The 22232-nt window shown below is 44.9% G+C and overlaps 10 protein-coding genes across 13 annotated transcripts; 4 read left to right on the top strand and 6 right to left on the bottom strand.

Moving 5' to 3' along the window:
• Window positions 1-88: 88 nt before the first annotated feature.
• Window positions 89-5286, bottom strand: LOC117138655 (angiogenic factor with G patch and FHA domains 1). Of its 4 annotated transcripts, none has more exons than XM_033300888.1 (9): window positions 5020-5284; window positions 4829-4952; window positions 2111-2247; window positions 1853-1948; window positions 1698-1779; window positions 696-1181; window positions 519-636; window positions 349-454; window positions 89-291 (listed from the first exon to the last, which is right to left on the bottom strand). In XM_033300888.1, the coding sequence occupies exons 1-9, from the start codon at window positions 5209-5211 to the stop codon at window positions 127-129; spliced, it is 1506 nt and encodes a 501-aa protein (XP_033156779.1). In that variant the 5' UTR covers window positions 5212-5284; the 3' UTR covers window positions 89-126. The 4 variants fall into 4 exon arrangements, with proteins under 4 accessions (XP_033156779.1, XP_033156776.1, XP_033156778.1 ...); XM_033300885.1 differs by lacking the exon at window positions 1698-1779 and adding an exon at window positions 1253-1634 and having other exon boundaries at window positions 5020-5283; XM_033300887.1 differs by lacking the exons at window positions 89-291; window positions 349-454; window positions 519-636; window positions 696-1181 and adding an exon at window positions 1482-1634 and having other exon boundaries at window positions 5020-5286.
• On the top strand, window positions 3416-4823 carry LOC117138656 (hexokinase type 2). Its single transcript, XM_033300889.1, has one exon. It carries the CDS (start codon window positions 3416-3418, stop codon window positions 4778-4780), a length of 1365 nt encoding a protein of 454 aa, XP_033156780.1. The 3' UTR covers window positions 4781-4823.
• A 258-nt stretch (window positions 5287-5544) lies between the features above and the next one.
• LOC117137546 (39S ribosomal protein L41, mitochondrial) lies at window positions 5545-6158 on the top strand. The gene has a single exon (XM_033299042.1). It carries the CDS (start codon window positions 5617-5619, stop codon window positions 6115-6117), a length of 501 nt encoding a protein of 166 aa, XP_033154933.1. The 5' UTR covers window positions 5545-5616; the 3' UTR covers window positions 6118-6158.
• LOC117137545 (DEAD-box ATP-dependent RNA helicase 21) lies at window positions 6108-6981 on the bottom strand. The gene is made up of 2 exons (XM_033299041.1): window positions 6303-6981; window positions 6108-6239 (listed from the first exon to the last, which is right to left on the bottom strand). The coding sequence occupies exons 1-2, from the start codon at window positions 6885-6887 to the stop codon at window positions 6159-6161; spliced, it is 666 nt and encodes a 221-aa protein (XP_033154932.1). The 5' UTR covers window positions 6888-6981; the 3' UTR covers window positions 6108-6158.
• A 590-nt stretch (window positions 6982-7571) lies between these two features.
• Window positions 7572-9095, top strand: LOC117136466 (lipase 3). Its single transcript, XM_033297397.1, has 2 exons — window positions 7572-7679; window positions 7750-9095. Exons 1-2 carry the CDS (start codon window positions 7587-7589, stop codon window positions 8851-8853), a joined length of 1197 nt encoding a protein of 398 aa, XP_033153288.1. The 5' UTR covers window positions 7572-7586; the 3' UTR covers window positions 8854-9095.
• A 457-nt stretch (window positions 9096-9552) lies between these two features.
• On the top strand, window positions 9553-16608 carry LOC117135884. The gene is made up of 6 exons (XM_033296431.1): window positions 9553-10567; window positions 10619-11448; window positions 11507-11597; window positions 12109-12932; window positions 12991-13358; window positions 15599-16608. Exons 1-6 carry the CDS (start codon window positions 9685-9687, stop codon window positions 16446-16448), a joined length of 3846 nt encoding a protein of 1281 aa, XP_033152322.1. The 5' UTR covers window positions 9553-9684; the 3' UTR covers window positions 16449-16608.
• LOC117135885 lies at window positions 13365-15177 on the bottom strand. Its single transcript, XM_033296432.1, has one exon. The coding sequence runs from the start codon at window positions 15175-15177 to the stop codon at window positions 13384-13386; it is 1794 nt and encodes a 597-aa protein (XP_033152323.1). The 3' UTR covers window positions 13365-13383.
• A 409-nt stretch (window positions 16609-17017) lies between the features above and the next one.
• On the bottom strand, window positions 17018-18819 carry LOC117137429. The gene has a single exon (XM_033298860.1). The coding sequence runs from the start codon at window positions 18797-18799 to the stop codon at window positions 17057-17059; it is 1743 nt and encodes a 580-aa protein (XP_033154751.1). The 5' UTR covers window positions 18800-18819; the 3' UTR covers window positions 17018-17056.
• A 242-nt stretch (window positions 18820-19061) lies between these two features.
• LOC117137388 (nischarin) lies at window positions 19062-22016 on the bottom strand. The gene is made up of 4 exons (XM_033298804.1): window positions 21680-22016; window positions 21383-21616; window positions 19608-20487; window positions 19062-19548 (listed from the first exon to the last, which is right to left on the bottom strand). Exons 1-4 carry the CDS (start codon window positions 21893-21895, stop codon window positions 19403-19405), a joined length of 1476 nt encoding a protein of 491 aa, XP_033154695.1. The 5' UTR covers window positions 21896-22016; the 3' UTR covers window positions 19062-19402.
• On the bottom strand, window positions 20547-21373 carry LOC117137389 (ankyrin repeat and LEM domain-containing protein 1). Its single transcript, XM_033298805.1, has one exon. The coding sequence runs from the start codon at window positions 21315-21317 to the stop codon at window positions 20556-20558; it is 762 nt and encodes a 253-aa protein (XP_033154696.1). The 5' UTR covers window positions 21318-21373; the 3' UTR covers window positions 20547-20555.
• Window positions 22017-22232: the final 216 nt, after the last annotated feature.

Below are 22232 nucleotides of genomic sequence, written 5' to 3'. Positions count from 1 at the left end.
TGACCACCTCTGTACATACATAGAATCTATGTGTATATACATACATATATATATATATACACACTTATAAATATGTTTGAGTAATTGTTAATTAAATGTGTTTCCAACATCATTCAAAATGTCTTTCTAATCACTATCATCCGACTGTCCAAACATATCACTGGCGCGCTGATATCGCGCCTGAGTAATCTTCAAGTTGGCCAGCTTCCGTTTGTCAACGGGTCTGGAGCTGGACAGCACTGGGTCAGTGTTTCCCAGACCGCTAGTGCCCTCATTGGCTACCACATTGATCTGCGGACGGGTTGTTATTAGCAATAGTGACTAGCTATATAAGTCTGAAACACTTACCGGCGCCAAAAGTCCAGCACTGGCATTCGTTTTGCCCAGTTTTTCGCCCTTTTGCCAGCCCAATTTACTCAGCATTTTAAAACCCTTATTGGAGCTACCGATTTCACTAAAAACGAATAGGACATTGGTCAACCAATTCAAGTGTTCAAGATGTGTAAGCTGATACTCACGTGTTCACACAAGCCACCTCAGTCTTTTCTTTATCCGTACTGCTGCCCACCTGGACTCGCCTTGTTGCGGCCCGATCATTGTAGTTGGACTGGCCATTGCCGCTAGTATCAACGAACTCTAAAAGTGAATTAAGGATTGTCAAAGTAAAGAGACAGTAGAGGTTGTCTTGTATTTACTTTCGTTTTCCAGTCCATATTTGCGCTGCAGTTTTTTTAACTGCTCCTTGTGAGATAATACGGATGCCGTGGATGAGGCAACAGCGGCCACTACCGGCGGAGGGTTCTCTATCAAAAGACCCGGCTCGCACAAGCCGCAGGTACTGTTGCCCTCGTGGACATGACACAGTAGTCTTGTTTGGCCCAGGGTGATAACACTGCCGTGAACGAGATCCATGGCGTCGCTGGACATTGGGGATCCATTGAGAATGGTACCGTTGCGGGAGCCCAGGTCCAGACATTGATAGATTCCCAACTTGTGCTCATAATTAAACTTCAAGTGGCACTTGCTCACGTTCACGTCCGGAATGATAACATCGTGAGCGCCCTCCCGTCCAAGAGATCCCCCTTTGTATGTGATTAGATGCAGGCTTCCCACTTTCAGCGACTCTACGTTAGTCTCCTGGACAATGATGCGCAGGGAGGGTGGATACTTTTTAGCAATGTCTAAGCAAAAGAAAAAGCGTTAGTTAAACAAACAGCGAAGAGCGCGTTAAAAACGTGGATATCTTAAACACCTTGAAAGCGTCCGGCAGCCTTGAAAACTGGAACACTGCTGTCTTCCGTGTTGCTGCTGCTATCCTCGTTGCTGGAGTCGGAACTGGAGTCGCTGCTTTGCGACAGCTCGCCCTCCTCGGCATCATTAGACCGCTCATCATCAGAGTGCCTGTGACGCTTCTTGGACTTGTGACGGCGCTCCTTCTTGGACCTCTTCTTGCTGTGATTTTTACTCTTCTTTTTCTTGGCCTTGCGCTTGGATTTTTCAGCTTGATCTTTGACCTTTTGCTTCTCGGCCTTAATCTTCTTCAGCGTGTCGTGGTCCGTAATGACGCCTCCCAGCTCATCGAACTGCACCTCCAAATCCTCGTCCTCCGATTCCGGTTTGGCCGCCTCGTTCGCCTGCAACCAAGTTAAGAAAAGAAATCCGCGTTTTTATCGCACATTCTGGACCTTGACGCTTACCTAATGCATTGCTACGCATTCGGTCTATGCTGAGTTTGTGAAACCCCGCTAAAAGACTACTATAGGCGCAGTCGCTCAAAGGCTGCGCAGCGAGGAGGAGAAGAACAGTGGTTAATGTGGTCGTGTGGCAGTGATCCGCAACTACACCCACTCACCTGCACCTGGGCCTGCGAGTGGAACTCGTACGAGTCTTTGGCGTGATCATAGCTGTAGTAGCAGCCGTTGTTACCATCGTAGTACAGCCCGTACTCCTGCGAGGAAGAGAAAAGCAGGTGTAGATTAACAACAATCCGAGCCATTGATGTAGGTTTGCCAGCGCGATAACCTCTGAAAGTCATCGCGCTGCAGTCACTGCATCGCGGAATAGAACGGGACGTCATAAAGATTGCGTCCGCTGTTTATAGCTTATTTACCGCGTTATAGTAGTATCCCGTCTTGGGATCGTAGTACATGCCAGAGGTGTGCTCGTAAACGAAGTTGTTCAGGTTTTCGGCGTGCTTGGCCGCCTGCCTCATCTCGTCCACAAAACTGAAGGCGTCCGTCGCCGATACTGCAAATAAAAATTATTTTCCAAACATGACTTGTAATGTTTTGATGGTTATTGATAAGGTTTTATAAATATTTAAGACTATATTGAAATAAAAACAGAAACCTGTATTGAACGACATGAAAATGAGGCATGTTATCAGCAGTTTGGAACAACATTTCCTTATTTAAGCTTTAAAAATATTCGAAATGGGGTTGTAATTATCTTTACATTCATAAATTAATGTTTATAGTTATATGTATTTAGAACAACTGTATAGTAGCTATTAAAGTGTTAGTTTAAGCATTCTAATTATTTTTCTAAACCTTAGCGCCTTTTGCGCAATCACTTTAATTCTATTAAGAGTAGTGTCAAGGGCTGTTCGGATTTTTGTCAGGGGCAGTGGCGTTAGCCCATGCGACACTTCAGTGCTTATCTCGGGCATTACCGGCATGGAATGTTTGACGTACTCGACCTAGGACCCCGCCAATACTCCTCAATAGATAGAGGAGTGGGTGGGTTGAGCTTGTAAGATGCGGTCCTTGAAACGGTCTTATCTCATCGATAACTAAGAAGGCGTGTTACAGCTAATAATATTTATGGCTTTTAGAAAGTGGAAAAGTGAAATACGGCCTTGGCCATTTTTTCCGGAAATATGGCACTCTACGAAAAGTTATACAACAATTTAGTAAAACGGCGGACACCTTACTTGTAGATACTGAAACACTTGTACACTTTTTTATATTAATCTTTTAAGGGATTCTTGGGCCTTGCGATCGGTGTCCATCCGGGATTTATTCGCAAAGTTAATTGTGACATATTCCCTCCTTTCCAATAGTCGGCTAAAGACAATCTACAATTAATTTGTAGGGTGCCGAATCTGAAGCTATTGCCACCAATTGACAAGCGGCAACCGAGACAACGAGCGATTAGCATATCGCGCAGTTGTAGTTTTAGATTCGGAATCCGCAAATCAGCTACTTAGGTGTGTTTTCGTTTTTAATTTGCTACGCAGCGCCCATATTGCAGCGGCAGCAGTTGTTTCCAGGTCGGGCGCACTGCATCTCAACGCCTGGCTCTTATCAGGCACCCAGGGCAGCTCCAAATCGCCGTGGGCTCGCCAGGCGCCTGGTTAGTCGTTACTCATCGTTCGAGGCGGTTACAACTAAGACAGATAGATTAGCCAAGCAAAATGCTGGACGCGGAGGTGCGAGAACTTATGCAACCCTTTGTGCTGAGTGATTACCAGGTGCAGGAAGTGTACAGTCGCTTTTGCTTGGAAGTGGCCCGTGGACTCAAGCGGTCCACGCATCCACAGGCCAATGTCAAGTGTTTTCCCACGTACGTGCAGGATCTGCCCACGGGCGACGAGATGGGCAAGTATCTGGCCCTGGATCTCGGAGGTACCAACTTCCGGGTGCTGCTCGTCTCGCTGAAAGGTCACCACGACGCCACGGTGGATTCTCAGATCTATGCCGTGCCAAAGGACCTGATGGTGGGGCCCGGTGTGGACCTATTCGATCACATTGCGGGCTGCCTGGCCAAATTTGTGGAGAAACACGACATGAAGACCGCATATCTGCCACTGGGCTTCACCTTTTCCTTCCCTTGCGTGCAGCAAGGCCTTAAGGAGGGCATCCTGGTACGCTGGACTAAGGGATTCGATTGTGCTGGTGTTGAGGGCGAGGATGTGGGCCGCATGCTGCACGAGGCCATTCAGCGGCGCGGAGATGCCGACATTGCCGTGGTGGCTATACTCAACGATACCACTGGCACCTTGATGTCCTGTGCCCATCGTAACGCGGATTGCCGGGTGGGTGTCATTGTGGGCACTGGCTGCAATGCCTGCTACGTTGAGGATGTTGAGAATGTGGACCTCTTGCGTGCAGACTTTAAAAAAACGAAGCGGAGTGTGATTGTAAATGCTGAGTGGGGCGCTTTTGGTGAGGGTGGTCAGTTGGACTTTGTGCGCACCGAATACGATCGCGAAATCGACGAAAAGTCTCTCAACCGATCGGAGCAGCTGTTCGAAAAGATGACGGCGGGCATGTACTTGGGCAACCTGGTGCGCCTTGTCCTACTTCGTGCCCTCGAGCGCAAGCTGATCTTTAAACAGAGCAGTCGACGTCCAGAATTCGCCAGCGTGCTGCAGAGAAACGAAGAGGTTTTCGAGACGCGCTACATATCGGAAATCGAGGACGACTCCTTTCCCGAATTTGCCAGCACAAGGAAAATTGTGAAAAATCTGTTTGGCTTGGAGAAGGCCTCCGTGGAGGACTGCCAGACTCTGAGATACATCTGCGAGTGCGTAGCTAAACGAGCGGCCACATTAGTAGCCATCGGAGTGAGTGGGCTGGTGAACAGGACCTCCAACCGCCGCGTGATAGTCGGCATGGATGGCTCCGTCTACAGATACCATCCAAAGTTCGATGCCTACATGAGGCAGACACTCCAAAAGCTGGTTAAAGCAGACAAGGAGTGGGACATCATGCTATCTGAGGACGGATCCGGACGTGGAGCTGCGCTGGTGGCCGCGGTGGCCAGTAAAACAAAGTAGGAACTCACTGCTATTGTAGTAATTGTAATAAAACAAATCTTAACTCACAATCGTTGGGCTGGTCTTTTTTCTTAGTATCCTTATCGTTTTCCATGGAATACTGGCATTCTTGTAATTCTGATTCAGTTGCTTGGCTGGCTTTGTCACATGAAACCTTTTCTTCTCGGCTTACCTTTAGGATAGATCACAAAATTAAGATCACTTTAGTTCATATAGTTCAACCTTCAATTCGGACTCACGTAGTGTAGGAGTTTTTGTTTATAAGACGCTAGTTTGGTGTCGTATTTGCGGATAATCCCGTGCAGCTTTTCGACGTACTGCAGCAGTTGTTGCTGCTCACAGGATTCCAGGTCCTGTATGCTCTTCAATTCGATGGAATCGTACTTGGCGACAGGGTCCGCCAAATCCTCCTCTTCAGCCGGTAACGACATTGTTTAACAACCGTCGAATCCTAATCAACTTTTATAGGAATCACAAGCCGATTTGGGGAGTTTCAACTAGAGATGGAGAAACATCGATGCCAACATCGATATCATCGCTGTTTTCGAAAATCACAATAATCGATGTTTTTCAAGGAATCATCGTTGTGTTTTTGAGAAAATACAATTTAGTTCTTATATAGATAAAATAAATATGGCAACATCTTAAAATAAACTAAACATTTTTCGGTATATTTAAAAAAACAGGATAATTTTCATAGCAAAATGATTTCCAATACATTTCCAACTGGGATTAATTGTCTATCGAAAAAAGTGTCATCTCTTCCCAACCAAACAGCTGTTCCCCCATCCACATTTGTTATTTAACCATTTTGGTCGCCGAAAAGGGAAATAAGAATGAATAATTGCATTAAAGTAGTGCCCATTGCACTAAGGTGCCAGCAGAGGACCATCAGTACTTCATCCGTGCTGGAGGGCAAGCGGAACTTCCGTAAATTTAACGCATACAACAAGCGCGGAACGCGCGTGGTAAAGGAAGCCCAGAAAACACTGGCCAATCCGCCGGTAGCCATTCACAAGCGAGGTGTACGAGACACGGGCATACTTGTCGACGGGCAGTATGTGGAGATTCCCGAGAAAATTCCGGACATCATAGTTCCAGATTTGACCGGTTGTAAGCTAAAGCCATACGTGTCATATAAGGCGCCGGACGTCGTCCAGTCGGAGTTCACGAGCTTGGATCTCTTCAACGCCGTCTACTCGCAGAAGATTATCGAAGATTTCAAGGCGGGCAAACTGGAGACCGACGGCAGCGCCAAGGAGCCCTCGGTCAATGAGCAACTGACTCCGGAGGAGGCCTTGCAACGCGCTCGAAAGACGGGCAGCGATATATTCTAGACATAGGTTTATTGTTTCTTAAATATAGAGTCTAAACTCGACTACTCCTGCATGTACTTCTGGCGGTAATTGTACAGCTTGCGCAGCCACTTCTCGGCCTTCATATCCGGGTCGCCCAGGAACTGTGGGAATTGCAAATCAGATACTATTAGCATGGATATTCGAGCACCAGGTAACCCACTCACGTTCGGATGGAATATTACATCTTCGTTTCGGACTGCAATGGCTGGCTTGCTGGCGACTGTGACCGTTTCGTTGTTCAGATCTATGATCACCTTCTCGGATGTCTCCTTTGAATCCCGGGAGCTAAAAAATGGCGCCGGCTTGAAGGTGTCCTCGTCTATAGTCTCGAGTGCCTTTTGCACCTTGGTGTCGAACAGATCGAAGGCCTTCACGGGAGCAGCTGCGGGTGTGGTTGCGGATCGGGAGTTGCTTTCAGAACTTGGACCCCTGGTTTTCCTCAGCGAAGTAGACCGCGATTTGTGATGATCCCTGCTTCTGCTCTTGCTGTGCGTGCTGCGGGAACTGCTCCGGCTGCTGGAGTAGCTGCGCGAGGTGCTCCGACTGCTACTGCGACTCCTTCTCGAGTACTTTTTCGACTTCTTGGACTTTTTCTTCTTCGGTTTTGAAATCAGCCGGCTGCTCCTGCTGGGCGACTTGGATCGGTGTCGTCTGTCGCGGTCCCGCTCTCTGTCTCTTTCTCGGTCTCGGTCCCGATCTCTATCCCTCTCCCTGTCTCGATCTCGGTCACGGCGGTCGCGATCCCTCATAATGTGTTCTTTATAGGAAGATAATTATTTATTTAGTTTTTCATTTATGTTATATTTCTTGTGTGCCGGGCGTCGTTCGTTCCCAAAATACTAAATTGCCTGGCAAGAAAATACAACATTTTTTAGAATATTAAGGCTGGCCACACTGATTGTGACAATGTGTTTACCGCCTATCGATTTTCGGATATATCAACCGATTTTAATTTAAACTAAAAGGCGCGAATTTTAATTAAAGTAATCACTTTATAATATTTAACTTAGAACTATATATAATATTAAATCATTTAATTCTTTTTAACATATTTATTAATTAAATGTAGTTTATTGAGTTCCTTCCTTACCGGCTTAGCATGTCAGTTTATAGACTAATTTGGGGTCCTATTATGTCCAGCTTGCCTTACGCCCAAAACAGGAAATACTAATTACTGCTTAACTTATAGCAATTATACGTAATCAGCTGTTATCAAGATTATAGGAAACCTTATCGCTGATGACCACTAGCCATTCGTTAAATCAACTGGGATCGAAATTCCCACACGATCTATCAGTCTTGACGAATCAAACCATTTTGCGGGCAAAAATAAACAGCCATAAATTAGGCGGTTAAATCTAGGAATCCTTATCAAGTTCCTGGGGGGCATATAAAAGGCACGGGCGGCCAAGTCAGCGGTCAAAGCACCTGTACCTGTGGAACACAAAATGTTGGTGGTTCAGCTAATAGCGGTTTTTTTAAGTCTGGGCCTGGCTAATGCCCTGCCTGCGGATACGGGGCGCGCCAGTTCGGTGACAACTGTAAGTTTAAGAATGTCATGTCCTTTGGCCCAAATGTCCTTACTAACCACGATATTACTCTATTCTTCAGGTCACCATTGTTAGGGGACATGGTTACGAAATCGAGGAGCACGAGGTGCAGACCTCGGATGGTTACATCCTCACCATGCACCGCATCCCGTACTCGAAGAACACTGGGTACGATGGGCCACGCCCTGTGGTCTTCCTTATGCACGGTCTGTTGTGTTCCTCCTCGGATTGGGTTCTTGCAGGACCTCACAGTGGGCTGGCCTACCTGCTGTCCGAAGCTGGCTACGATGTGTGGATGGGTAATGCCAGAGGTAACACCTACTCCAAAAGGCACGCCAGCAAGTCGCCGCTGCTGCAGCCCTTCTGGAATTTTGAGTGGCACGATATCGGAATCTATGATCTGCCCGCTATGATGGACTACGTTCTTTACTGGACAAATGTGGCTCAACTGACGTATGTGGGTCACTCTCAAGGAACCACCTCCTTCTTTGTGCTCAACTCTATGATTCCGCGCTTCAAGAGTCGCATTCGATCGGCTCATTTGCTCGCTCCTGTGGCCTGGATGGAACATATGGAGAGTCCCTTGGCCACGGTCGGTGGACCACTGCTTGGTCAGCCCAATGCCTTCGTCGAGCTCTTCGGCAGCGCCGAATTTTTGCCAAATACGCAGCTAATGAACCTGTTCGGAGCTCTCCTCTGCAGCGATGAGGCCATTTCACAATTCATGTGCACCAACACCCTATTCCTGCTGGGCGGCTGGAACTCGCCGTATATCAACGAGACCCTGCTCCCAGATATTATGGCCACGACTCCGGCGGGATGTTCGGTAAATCAGATCTTCCACTACCTGCAGGAGTACAATTCCGGATACTTCCGGCAATTCGACTACGGAAAGACGCGCAACAAGAAGGAGTACAGCAGCAAGACCCCGCCGGAGTACGATGTGGAGGGCATCGATGTGCCCACCTATCTCTATTACTCTGACAACGACTACTTTGCCAGTCTGATTGACGTGGATCGCCTAAGGTATACCATGAACCCGAGTGCCCTGAAAAGCGCCTATCGTATGCCGGAAGAAAAGTGGAATCACATCGACTTTCTGTGGGGACTGAATATTAAAGAAATTCTTTATGATCGGGTAATTAACGACATAAATAATGCATAAATGTGCGCTGAAAATAAAAAAAAAAGCGACATACGATTGTGATAAAAAAAAGTTCCATTGGTCACCACTTAAACGGGGGCTTTTGGTAGCTAATGAACCGATAATATACGAGTGGTCATAAATTCAAATTGATTTGGTGACACTTCACGGTGACTGAACAACGCAAAACGAACTAGCCTGCTAACATTTTTTGCCTTATAATTGCACCTGCTAACTACAATAGATTATATTAAGTGTAATGTAATAAAACTTAAGCTCTACTAGATAATTTTATTTTATTTGTTAATTGTGTACAGTTGAGAAATATTTTGCACTCTAAGTTTGAATTGTGCGCCATCTCTCAGGGATGCAGTATCTTGTAAAATCATCGATACACCTTCAACGTTTTTTGTGGTAGTCGATACTTCCGCAACATACTGATCGCAGTTAAATAAATTCTGTAATCTATATTTAGGTAGGAAAATGTACTCACGACATTTATTTTTGTAATTCTTGTTATGATATTCCTTAATACTAAAAAAATTGCATTCTTGTTCTTATTAGAAAAATATAAAATTGATCATTACGTTAACATTTTCTTTTTAAATACAAAAAATTAATTTTATTTATATATGTTTATATTTGAACGAACGAAGTGTGGTGAACCACTGTGCGTGTCACGACAATACCCAAGCCGATATTATCGATGTTTTCATCGATGTGTATTTACTCGAGCAGGTACATCCACGCAAGGAAAGCTAATTCGAGCGAAAAAAAATTTACTTAGTTCTTAATATTTTTAAAAACAACGCCCTCGCTGGGCCAGTGGTCGGTTAACTAGTTAGCTGTAAGATGACGCGCGTAACGAGAAGTGAAATCTCCTTGGACATGGAGTTCTGGGTGGAGGAGCTGTCGCCGGCACAGTTGGAGTACTACGAGAAGATTACTAACGAGCACAACGCGGTGAAGGGTGCACTAAAGAACGCGGTTAGCGCCAACGAGGGCAAGGAGCTGTTCAACGGCCAGGTGTTCCAGGCCTACTCCTTCAAGGGCAAAGTGCTGCAGGAGCTCAAGGAGGCTACACTGCCCAAAAAGCCGCCCAAGCCGACGGACACCCCCTCAACACCCACCGCCCCAAGCGGTGGCACAGGGCGTGGTCGTGGCCGCCCACCACGACAACCATCCAACATCGCCTACCTGGAGTCCTCCGATGAGGGCGACGACGATATGCCGCTGGCCAAGCGACTGGCCCTGTCTGCAGGGAAAAAAGCAGTGGCCGTGGCCAATGCATCTTCCTCGTTCACTTCAAAATCCAGTAAGAAGGCGGCAGCCGCTGCTAGTGGAGGATCTTCTTCACCGGTACCTAAGAGCAGTGGAAAACTATTCAAGGAGTCCAAACCGGACATCGAATCGCCGCCAAAGAACTACCGCCCCGCCGAGGTTAATTCGGTGGGCGGTCTGGTGGTGGGCAGCACCGACGAAAGCAAGGATAGCAAAGACGGCAAGGATGGCAAGGATAACAAGATGCAGGGAAAGACTTATCCATCTCTGGTGGTGCTAGCAAAGCCTTTCCTCAAGATCAAAGACATGGCTGCAACCCGCAGCAAGCTGGACTCGAAGGTTAAGCTGGTGCTCATGCTTACGCCCAATAAATTTTGCGAGTGGCTGCTCCAGGAAGGATTGCTACGCGCTCAACAGCATTGCATAAACCATCGCAACAACGAACTCAAATTGGGTAAGAGATTTATGATCAACTGAATTCGTTTATTAATGTATTTATATTTAGGAATTTATTCGGATGTGACCAAGTTTCCCTACACTGGTGGCTATGTGTGGATCAGCGAATGTTGCCCCTATCGCTTCGTCTCCGTGTTCAACAATTCCATTTTTGAAGGAGCTCAGCACCCACCCACATTCCTGTTGAAGTTAATTTACCACTGGGCTTGCCAGACCAGTATTCAAAATGTGGTGCAGTGGGTTAAGGTGGACAGTGTTTATATCAAAGGAATCTACACCTGGCTTAGAGCCATTTGCACTTTGGCAGTGCATCAAAAATGCAAAAAGCTGGGCGGCCCCGGCAAGTTTGTGGAGGTGGGCGTTATTTCTCTGGGAACCACATCCCAAGATGGCTCCCAGCGACAAGTGAAAGTTGAGGTTCTGGGCGTCTATGATTATGCGGAGAAGTCCATCCGCCTGCGTGCTGTAGAGCCAATCACCGATGGCGATCGTAACTACAAAAAGCGATTCCAGGCCATTCTTGAGCCACTGTCGCGCTGGGTGCACAAGGACAGCACCATTTGCATAGACTTGACTGTGGACAAGATCACCCTCTTCAGCATGGGATTCAAAAATATTGTCCAGGCAGCTGCCACTGACAACACAGCCAAGCACAACAACTCAGCGGTAATGGAATACTTGCGACGGATTGTGCCGCGCATGTTCCAGAACACCTTATCGTTGCTATCTCGCCAGATGATTCAACAATTCCTCGACGAGTTGGTATGGCGAGAGTCCTTCGGCACATATGCCTTGCAGGCATTCAACCATATCATAACACACATTGCCGAACAAACAAGAGTAACCACCAATGAGACAATCACTCAGCGTCTGTATCAGGTAAGCGGAACCGAAAATTTTTTATTAGCGATTAGCATTTAATAGCTCTTTCATTTAGGTGGCAACCAATCCGTTCAAGGATTGGAGTATTTTGCCGGCCAACTACAAGGAGACTCCGGCCAATGCTGCTCCCAAGCGCCTCAAGAAACGTTAGTACTATCGTACTTTTCTAGCAAGTTTTTATTAAGGCCGTGAATAGAATAGTGCGTTATGATAATCTGTTAAGTGCCTGCGTTTCTCACTCCAAACTGAAATGTTTTCGTTTTGTTTGATTAGTTTTGGTTAATCAAACCCAACAGCTGAGCTCAGGTCCACTTATTGTGTTATGTGAATTGTGAATTTATATAATCTTTATAGGTGAAATGTATCATTGATATATTCACATATGTACAATTTAAGAATTACTTCCTGACATTTCTCATGTCTAATTATTTTAACACAAACCCATTAGAGAAAACCTAAATAAACTTGCAAGAAATTTAAGAACTGTTTTTATTTGATTTCCTTTTTCATTTGGAGTGATAAAACGCAAGAAAGAATTTACTAATTAAATTGATTGGACCCATTCTACCAGATTCAACAAAAATGGAAAAATATGTAATGTTTAAGTTTGTATGTTGAGAGTGTTGTATGTTTTTAACTTAACATCTTCGATTACAGCTATCAACGATGCTGACTACGTTGTTTCTAACAAGATTCCCAAGAAGGAAAAGGATCGTGATATATCATCATCTGGAGTCAAGCGCGGCCGTCCACCGAATGCATTAAGCACTCCTCCACCTCAAATGCCAATTAAAAAGGGGCCAGGTCGGCCACCGGGCAGCACCAACCAGATAAAAGGAGACAGAGCAACGACTTCGGCATCTAAGACACTGTCAAAATCTCTGACAGCTAAAGGCCTGGGTAAAAAACCGAAAGAAAAAGATGAAAAGATTCCAATGGTCATTAAGAAGGAAGATGATGATATGAGGGGCTTGGAGGAGCTGTACTATGGAATAAGCGATGGTACGGACGAGTACAACGAGATCTTTCCATATAGCACACCCCGTACTGTTCGCAACGACCTGGCCAAGAGCGTGGAGTGTCCAATCTGCCTGAACGGCGTTTCCTTCGATTCCAATGAGAAACTTCAGACGCATTTAGTATCGCATATTTCGCCGGAGGGTAAGCAGCATCAGTTCCAGTGCCTTTTCTGCTTGGAGAAGCACCCCACCGAGTCGGTTTTGGCCAAACACAACCAGATCATGCATCCAACTGAGACAAAGACGGAGGGTTCACCCTCGTACTACTGCCTTATATGCCAGCAGCGTCACAATTCCCTGCATCTGTTGACGGCTCATTTGCAGAAGGTCCACAGCACCCTGGAACTACCATATTGGTGTCACTCCTGCGGTTATCGATCATCTTCGCACCGCGATTTGGTCAGGCATTTTTATGACGACCACAAGCATCAAAACTTTTTACAATGCCCCTATTGCTTGGATGTAAGTAACTCGTAAAGTAATATTTTGAAGTTTTCTATTAAAACCTGCTTCTTTTTAGATTTTCTACTTCTCAAAGCTTGGCGTCGTTAACCAGCTGCGCATAGAACATTACTTCTTGCATTTGGACGAGCACATCAATAAGCGTGATCCCTCGCTGCGCTGCCAGAAATGCTCGCTATCCTTCCTCGAGAAGGGGGATCTAAAGCAGCACGCAGTGCAGCATCATGTCAGCATGATTAAAACTAATAGACCGGTGCGTCTCTTACTTAACAATTCGATGTTGATACCACCTCCAAAAATTCGCACCCATCACCGCGAGCAGCCGCCGTTCTCCACCTACAAGCGGCCAGTATTCTTTGCTTTCCTGGAGGGTAAGACCTGTGCCGAGTGCAACACCGATTTCGCCAGCGAGGAGACACATTACACGTAAGTTCAAAAAAATTTTATTTACCTAAACAATAAATCGCCATGGATAAAGGTGCCAGTATTCACAAGAGAAAACCAGAGCTGACAGTATCCAACCAATTCCCAAGACACACCAGCCCAGTCTCAAAGTATCCACATCGATATCTTGATAGCCCAAGACGTTATCTACAAACCTAACGTATCCAGCTCGCATGGCATCGTTAAAGTCGGAAACTACCCAGTGATTCAGCAGTCCAGTTTCCTGAATATTTAATATGAAATGGTTGAGAGATGTCTCCAAGTGGCTGTCAACGCGCATTGGATAGCCAATATGTGGAGATCCCAAGCAAGCAGCTGAAAAGCGAAAAATCGGCTTAAAGGCATATTGCTGTTGCATGGCAAAGAACTGCCAACGTTCTTCTGTAAAAGGGTACGCGAAGCTGCGATTGAAACTCAGCAAAGCGAACACCTGTTCACTGGCATTTACAGGCACCAAAAGCCGAGATACTTTTTCCACTAATCGAGGTTCAACATGTCGCAGAAATGTATTAATTTCATACTCCTTGACGAGCACCCTTTGCTGCTGCTTGACAAGCTGATCCATGCTATTTACTTGCTCGCCCACTACTATAGTTGTGAAGAAGCTGTCCAACTCAATGTTGTACCAACTTGTGGACATGAATCCCAGGACTGAAAGTAGTAGGAAAATAATAAAGTGGCGCCATGTTGGTCTGTAAATTGTTATCGGGGGGCTGATAAAAAGTATCTTGCTTATAGCATCTAGAAAATTCAATCCCAAGCGTTGCACCCAAGAACTTTTATTGAGTTTTGGGCTTATCCAATAGAGAATTCCAGTGATGTAGAAAACTGCGAATAACAGAATGTACCAGCTGTACAATTGGAATGGTCGCAATAGGTACATGTGCCTTGGAATCTCATTTCTCATGGGCACAATCAAGCAGTTTGGATATATTAGTAAGGGGTAACTTTTGGTTGCCGTTGGGGGGGTGAAAACGTACGGGTGCAAAGAGATTTCCAATTGACCGTCTATAATCAACTGCACAATGTGGTTCATATTCACACTTGTTGTTGGGTCAAGATTCTCATCCGGATTGGTCAAACGGAGCGAGGCATTATAGTGATCCAAATATTCCACGAATGTGCGATATGCGTATCCCAGCACCTTTCTGCTCTTCGTTAATGGATCAGGCACATGAAACACTCTCGGAATATCGTTTTCCGCCGGAGTGGATACCACATATCCATGGAAATTCCTCGCTGCACGTGGAAATAGCGGTTCCGTATGAATATCGAGTTTGAAAAAGCGCAACGCCGGATACGGAGAGTAGGAATAAAGCTGATCCCTATGCAGAACAAGAACGTTGAGGAATTGATATTGCCACAAGACGTTGAATATTGATTTAATAGCACCCTGCGCGCCACTTCTTTGAGTACGAAGAATGATGATCAATCGAATACGACGGAGTTTTCGTAGATTTCTGTCCAGAGTAAGCCACATAATATCCTGTCTATCATGACAAAAGAACAAAGCAATGCCATTGTATTTAGTGACTTTAAAATGACCAAGTGGCCTAAGATGTTCAGGTTGAAGCAATGAATTCATTGTCAAGCTAGTAACTTCCATTGTTCGATGGAGCCAAATAATCAAGTCGTTAAGATCGCCTCTTTGCGTATTATGTCCGACGAATATTGGTGTGTTTATCCACGGCTCCCTGGTAGAGATAAGACTTAGAACGGATTTCAACAATGTCACATTGTAAGCAGCGTTTGTCAGCGCCAGTAATAAATTAAGGACCAGAATGCTTAACACCTTGCACATGGTGGTTGATTCAATTGTGACAGGCCAGAACCGCGGGTCAAGCTAGTAACTTCCATTGTTCGATGGAGCCAAATAATCAAGTCGTTGAGATCGCCTCTTTGCGTATTATGTCCGACGAATATTGGTGTGTTTATCCACGGCTCCCTGGTAGAGATAAGACTTAGAACGGATTTCAACAATGTCACATTGTAAGCAGCGTTTGTCAGCGCCAGTAATAAATTAAGGATTGATTCAATTGTGACAGGCCAGAACCGCGGGTTGAGGTTTATAAGCCAGCAGCTAATTGATTTAATAGTGGCTGATTGATCTCTTGGGGGGAAAACCATTAGAATGTGTGAGGCAATAATTTGTAATATAAGGTTTTGGTGCTCTACGCACTCACTTAATCACTTTTTTATATCAAATCTTTTCCCATTTTTAGTGGTTGGCTACATTGCGTTAAGTGCAATTATCAGACATGTTGCGAGCGAGCGATATTCCGTCATGGCGTGGAATGTAATGGAAACTTTGTGGACGCCATGGAAGTGAATATGCCACAGGAGATGCACTGCATTTGCGGCTTTGCCACCGGCAACGGCAATAAGATGGCTCAGCACTTGGCAAACTGTGGACTTAGCACTTGCTACCCGAGTTTGGAGGCGGCCAGTGAAAATGCCGTCAAGCGTAATATGCTGGATATGTTGGGTCTGGTTCGGCGCGATGGAGAAACCTCTGGTGAAGGAGCAGATATTAGCGAGACTGCTGATGATGTCGCGGATCAGAGCTCCGACATGTTGCCGCGGCAGGAGGACCATCATTTGCAGCAACACCATCAGCAGGTGGGACATCAGCAACAGATGCAGGGACAGTCGAATGAACCGCAAGCGGAACTTCAACAGGAATACTTATCGGCGCCAGTTGAGCATGAGCCCGTGCAGAATATGCCAGTTCATCAGAGCATGCCGGTGCAGCAGACCGGTCCAATACAGTTTGGAGAAATGGAGGCGGCCCCAGTTTTGCTGGATACCCAGCAGCAGGTACAACCCACCCCGGATTATGCTCAAGTTTCGGTGGTGCAACAGCACCAACAGCAACAGCCCTACGGACTAAGCAACTACGGCCAAAGCTCTTTAGCCACGGATATCGACATGCCTCTGATTGGAGAGCTCTCTGAGCCAAATGCTCCACCCACGCCACAGTTCCTGGGCGAGGTGCACACGCCCATGTTCGATGCAGTCGCCGCCGCCGAGCAGCAGCACTATCACGCCCAGCACCATCACCATCCGCAATGATATAAGCCCCACGGAAAGCTCAAATCACGCGACTATACCCTTCACTGGCAGAACTATTAGTTAAAGTTCATTCATATTCAGCGCACATTGGCCATATCCCGGATTCCGTATCACCAATACGAAGGCAAATAAATTGTATAGCACCTATTTAAGAATTGTATATTGGCCCCTTTTAAAATTAATGAAACATCATAAATGAAATCTCAGTTGCACAAGAGATAAATATGCTGGATGGAGCTATGATTTTGGACAGATCCATTTTTAACGGCGTAATCAATCCTCTACAATGGGATTTTTATTTTTACATCTAAAATATCTTTGAATTCATTTGAATATTGGAACCATATTAATTGTAAATGACAAACAATTTAAATTGTAAATGACAAACAATTTGTAATTTTAAAATATACCTTCATATTCTTAATTGCGTCTTTTATTTGTTTGTGAATTCTTGAAGTGGGTTGATTAAACGCACACATGTGGTATATACAATTACGTTTAATTGTCATTAATTCAAATTGTGTTAAAGTTGGAGGGCACAACATATTTTATTGACAGGTGAGGTAACCATTAATCTAATAAGGTTATTATAACGTTAATTAGATGAATTAGTGGTAAAACCGCCAGCGCTCGCAAAGGAAAATCAAGGCGGATAGCAGCCACCCACATAGGAGTACAGCCCACCCCATGCGCAAGGAATCGACATCCAACGAATGAAATCCTAGGAAGTTTTCCAGAAGTCGAACATAGCCAGCGCGCATTGCATCGTTGAAATCGGATACCACCCAGTGCTGCAGAAGTCCTGCGGCCTGGATCCGCATGATGAACATGTTCAATGACGACTGCAGGTGGCAGTCACGTCTCATGGGATACCCTATAATCGGGGAGCCCAGGCATGCGGATGAGAATCTGAAGATGGGCTTGAAGGCGTATTGCTGTTGTAGTGAGAAGAACTCCCATCTCTCTAGGGTGAAGGGGTAGGCATAGCTCCGGTTGAATCCCAGAAGAGCGGACACCTGCTCACTGGCGTTCACGCCCACTAATAGTTGCGCTACTCCGTCCACCAAATCTGGTTCCACATGCCGTAGCAATGTACTGACTTCGTAATATTTTACCAGTACCTTTTGCTGTTGCTGGATAAGCTGCTCCATGCTGTCCACCTGCTCGCCCACCACCAAGGTGGTGAAGAAGCTGCCCAACATAATGCTGTAGAGGTTGGTCACCACAAATCCCAGAATACTAAGGTGCACCGAAACTATAAAATACCTTAGGGATGGGTTGTAAATCCTGGAGGGAGAGCATATATTAAGTATGCGACTGATGCTATCTAGGATGTTAAGGCCAATCCGCTGATCCCAGGTCCGGTGCACCAGACCAGGCTGAATGTAGTAGAGCACTCCGCTGATATAAATTACAGAACCGAGCAGTAGTATCCAGCTCGATTGGTTGAGAGGCAATAGTAGATACATGTAGCGAGATATCTCGTTCCTGACCGGAACAATAAGACAATTGCTAGCTATCAGAAGGGGATAACTGTTATCTCCCATATTTTCCGGAACGTCTACATAGGGATGCAGGGAGATCTCTAATTGGCCATCCACAATCTGATTAATTATCCGTCCCATATTCACACTGCTGTTGATGGCATGCTCCTGGTGGGAATTACTGACATACAAAGAGGCATTGTAGCGATGCAGGTACTCCACAAATGTGCGATATCCAAATCCTCTGATCTGCTTGCGTCCGGTTTTCTTATCCTTCACGAAAAACACTCGCGGAATGTCGTTGCCCACTGGGGTAGACACCACATAGCCTTGGAAATTTTGTACTCTCGGTGGGAAAAGCGGATAGACGTTAGTATCAAGCTTAAAGAATCGAATGAGTGGATAAGGAGTATACGAATAAATCTGATCTCTGTGCAGAACCAGAACTTTGAGGAACTGAAAGTGCCACAGCCTCTTAAACGTGCTCATTATAGCTTTGTTGGATGAACTTCGTTTGTTTGACAGAATCACAATAAGGCGAATACCACGTAATCGTCGAAGTCTCTTATCCATATTAAACCAAATCAATTCATGGGAGCTTTGGCAAAACAACAAACCAAGTGAATTATCCGCATTCATGTTAAAGTTACCCAGAGCGTGTTCGTTTTTGGCTGGAGTAGATGCATCCACCGTATGACAAGTTACTTCCATCGTATTTTGAAGCCAACTCATCAAGTTATTCAGGTCATCCGAATTACTATGTCCGCCTATGAAGATGGGGGTATTTTTCCAATTCTCCCTGCCGCGGATGACTGTCAGCACGGATCTCAGCAAAGTGATGTTGTGACCTCTTCGATAGGGTTCCATCTGGGCACGAGTGGAAAGCAATAGGAGCAATACCAGAACGTTGTACATGGTGGTTAACTGTGCATTGCTTTCTTGAAATCCTTGCATCTGACTTATAAGTTAGGCAATAATTGAAATAATTATGCATAATCAAGCCTGATTGGTCCTATCAATGATCAGAAGCTAGGAAAATTGTTGTTATGATTCCTTCTGAACTATGTTATCCAATTTCACAATTAATTACGAACCTTTTTTTGTCGAGATATATAATTTATTTGATTTACTTAACTTATTTGTTTGGAGGTGAGCATTGAATTATTGCACATCGAGGTGGACAGAAATGATAAAACATATACATTTAGAGTTTGTCTGAATAAATGGAATTTTACAAACATTGAAATTTACAAATCACTTTAAATAAATTAAAATTACGTCTAATTTGGGAAATATCCTTGAAAGAAATCTTTAAACTGTTTAAAGTCCACAAACTTAAGAAAATAATATTTGTTAATAGGGTTTAGTTGCAAGAAATATCAATAGGTAATACTTATAAAAACCATAAGATTTAAAATTTCTTGCGGAGATTTGTCTATTATGGAATCGATAAACTTTCTGTGAGAAGGATCACTTTTGTTGCTGACGTTGCTTCGATTGCAGAAGGGCGGACAAAACCAAAGCAGTATCTAGCTCCTGCTGATTACCAGGTTCGTTGTCCAAAGATATTTCAGCAGCACGTTCGTGAAATCGAGCAAGGACGCGAGAGCGATAGTCTGCGCATTCGTAAAATGTAGTATACAAAACTGAAATTGTAATAATTTTCAAAACTCACCGACACTGCCCGCCAGCGGATTTCCAGTAAGTCGAAGGGTCTCTAGAAGCGGAAGATTGGCGACATGATTGACTTCATCAAGCTCCTCGATCTGATTGGAACTAAGGTCCAGGTTAACCAGTGAAAGTAGTTTTCGCAGACCACTCAGTGTCTTGATTTTGTTCTGAGCTAGCTTCAGAGTGACTAGGTTTCCCATCGTCAAATGCCAGTCCACACACTCTGCTATAAGATTCCCAGATAGCGAAAGCAACTGGAGTTGAGGAAGTTCGGCCAGATTTTGGACGGTCCGTATTCGATTCTGGTCAAGGATTAGGTGTCTGAGTTTTGGAGCTGTTCGTACACTGCCATCGATTTGGGTTAGCAAATTGCCTGTCAGGTCTAGTTCTGTTATCTCTTGCCACGCATCCGCACTGACCAAGGCACTACCATTAGAAGTGGAGGGACCGGAACCGGAGGGGGAAGCAAGTATAGTCTCTGGCAGCAGGCTTGGCACATCGCAGTGCTTGTGCAGATTGTCGCAAAGCAGGACTTGGTTTATGTTTTGTATGGTTGTGTTATGAACACAGATTGTCTGGAGAGTCGGCTTCAGAAGTTCGATGTCCACAATGTTTTCGGTAGACAAGGCCGAAAATTTGAGCGTCTTGAGATTGCGAAAGGCATTTAGATTAAAACTTAGTCTGTTCGGAATGATATTGCTGCGATCGATTGGCACATCAACCGTATTGTAATCCTGGGCATAGCTAGCATTGTCCTTGACCGGGGTGACCACCAAAGCGACAAGTTGTGTGCAAAAGTCCAGCACGTGCGAGAAGTCGTACTTTCCACCGCGATCCAAGCTTGGTGGGCAGGGAAGACTAAGCCGCTCACTAATAGCGTAAACCTAATAGAAACAAGAAAAAAAAAAAAACAATCTTAGAATAAGAACATATAAGTATATTTTATATATATTTAAGCTGCCATCGCAGCCTTGGTCTTCTTTAAAGGAAATAGTTCTTTTTCTTCTTTTGCTAGAAACTTCATCATCAATTTGTAAAGTAAAGCTATCCCCAGATATTTTCTCTCCTTATCCGATAAACTTCGAGCTCGACCACAGTAAAAACCCAGTCGTCGGTTAGTCAAGTGATTCATGCCAAGAGCATCTATTATGGATGCCTCACGAGTTTGCGCATCTTGTGACGAGATCCCTTGAAAAGCGCGGATTAGTAAAACTCCACGATTTGCCTTCCATATGGACACTATTAGGGCCAATTTCGGGTCTTTTACTAATGTAAGGCTGTTGGTTTCATCTACCAGTTTCTGGGCGTTTTTTAAGTGAACGTAGGGGCGGGTGGCCTTGCCTTTGCCTACATAGAATATGGCTCTTAGAAAGGTATACCAAACATCCATTAAGTGAAGATGACTGGCCCGTTCTCTAAGATTATTTGTTACTCGAGGATCCAGTAATATGTAGTTAAAATAATGTCGATTAATATAGTCATTCTCTCGGTACCACTTACTATGTTGTCGAACAAACTTTATGAGGTTACTGATATTCTTAAAATTGATCTCAGAATTTATGGTCTTTTCCAGCTCTGAAGAAAAATTAGTGTGATGCTTGTGAAGGGTACCCAGGGAGTAACTAATTGGCCTAGCATTAACTTTGCTTTTAAAGTTATTTCTAAGCTGCAAAGGGATGGTTCGGATAAAATTGAATACTAATAATTTTGACATTTTTTCTGTGTACTCGAACTTAACAAAAAACGCAAAGGAAACACTAACATATATAAATACCTTACCTCTAGAGCTGAAAGGTTGTATTCCTTCTTGGAGCTGAGCAGAGCATCCCCGCTTTCGTTGAACAGCTTGGCAAGATCTTGTAGCAGATAAATAATGTCGTACTTGTTAAAGTCCAGAAACTCGGCCAGAGCCCGCGGAAGTTCTGTCCGGAAGTAGATGAGAAGCTCCTGAAGATAAGTTTCCAACTGTTCACGACGTTGCTCCAAAAAGGAGGGCTGCTTATTTCCAACCAGCTGAAAATAGGGAATTATTCATATACGTACATACATATGTGTAATAAATCTTTGGGGGCGTACCTTTTTCGGCGGCAGCAACTTCTTACTGATGGAGATCTCCCCAACCAGCTTCTCGTGAAGACTTGCAAAGTCCCGATAGCGGCGCTCCACCAGCCATTCCACCTTGCCCACTCGCACCTTGATGTCGTAGTAGGTCACTCCGCCGCTGGAACTCTCGTTGGTAAACTTTGGAACCGTCACCGTGGTGTCCGCGTGCTGGCGGTAATAGCAAGCCATCGCAGTCCTTTCCTCTTCCCAGAGATTTTGTCGAACATCTGGATCCGCATCCAGCAAGTAATCATTTAATAAACATTGTCCAATCAGCCAGTATTGCCAGCAGTGCTGTCAGAGGTCGATGGGTAAAAAAGCCAAATGTGGACATAAAGCCAAAAAACGGCTATAGCCAAGAGTTGATTAAATAGGCACAGCGTTACCAGAATAAAATTTAATTCTTTTGGTTTGTCTTAATTTCTTAAAGTATCTACCTAATTGTGGTGATTTTCCTTTAATGTTTAATTATAGTCCATTACCTTAAAAAAGCTAAATCTAGCAATAAGAATATTAAAGTGACACC

Source organism: Drosophila mauritiana, chromosome 2R (genome assembly GCF_004382145.1).
Source record: "Drosophila mauritiana strain mau12 chromosome 2R, ASM438214v1, whole genome shotgun sequence".
NCBI lineage: Eukaryota > Metazoa > Arthropoda > Insecta > Diptera > Drosophilidae > Drosophila > Drosophila mauritiana.
This window is presented reverse-complemented; position numbering and strand designations above follow the sequence as displayed.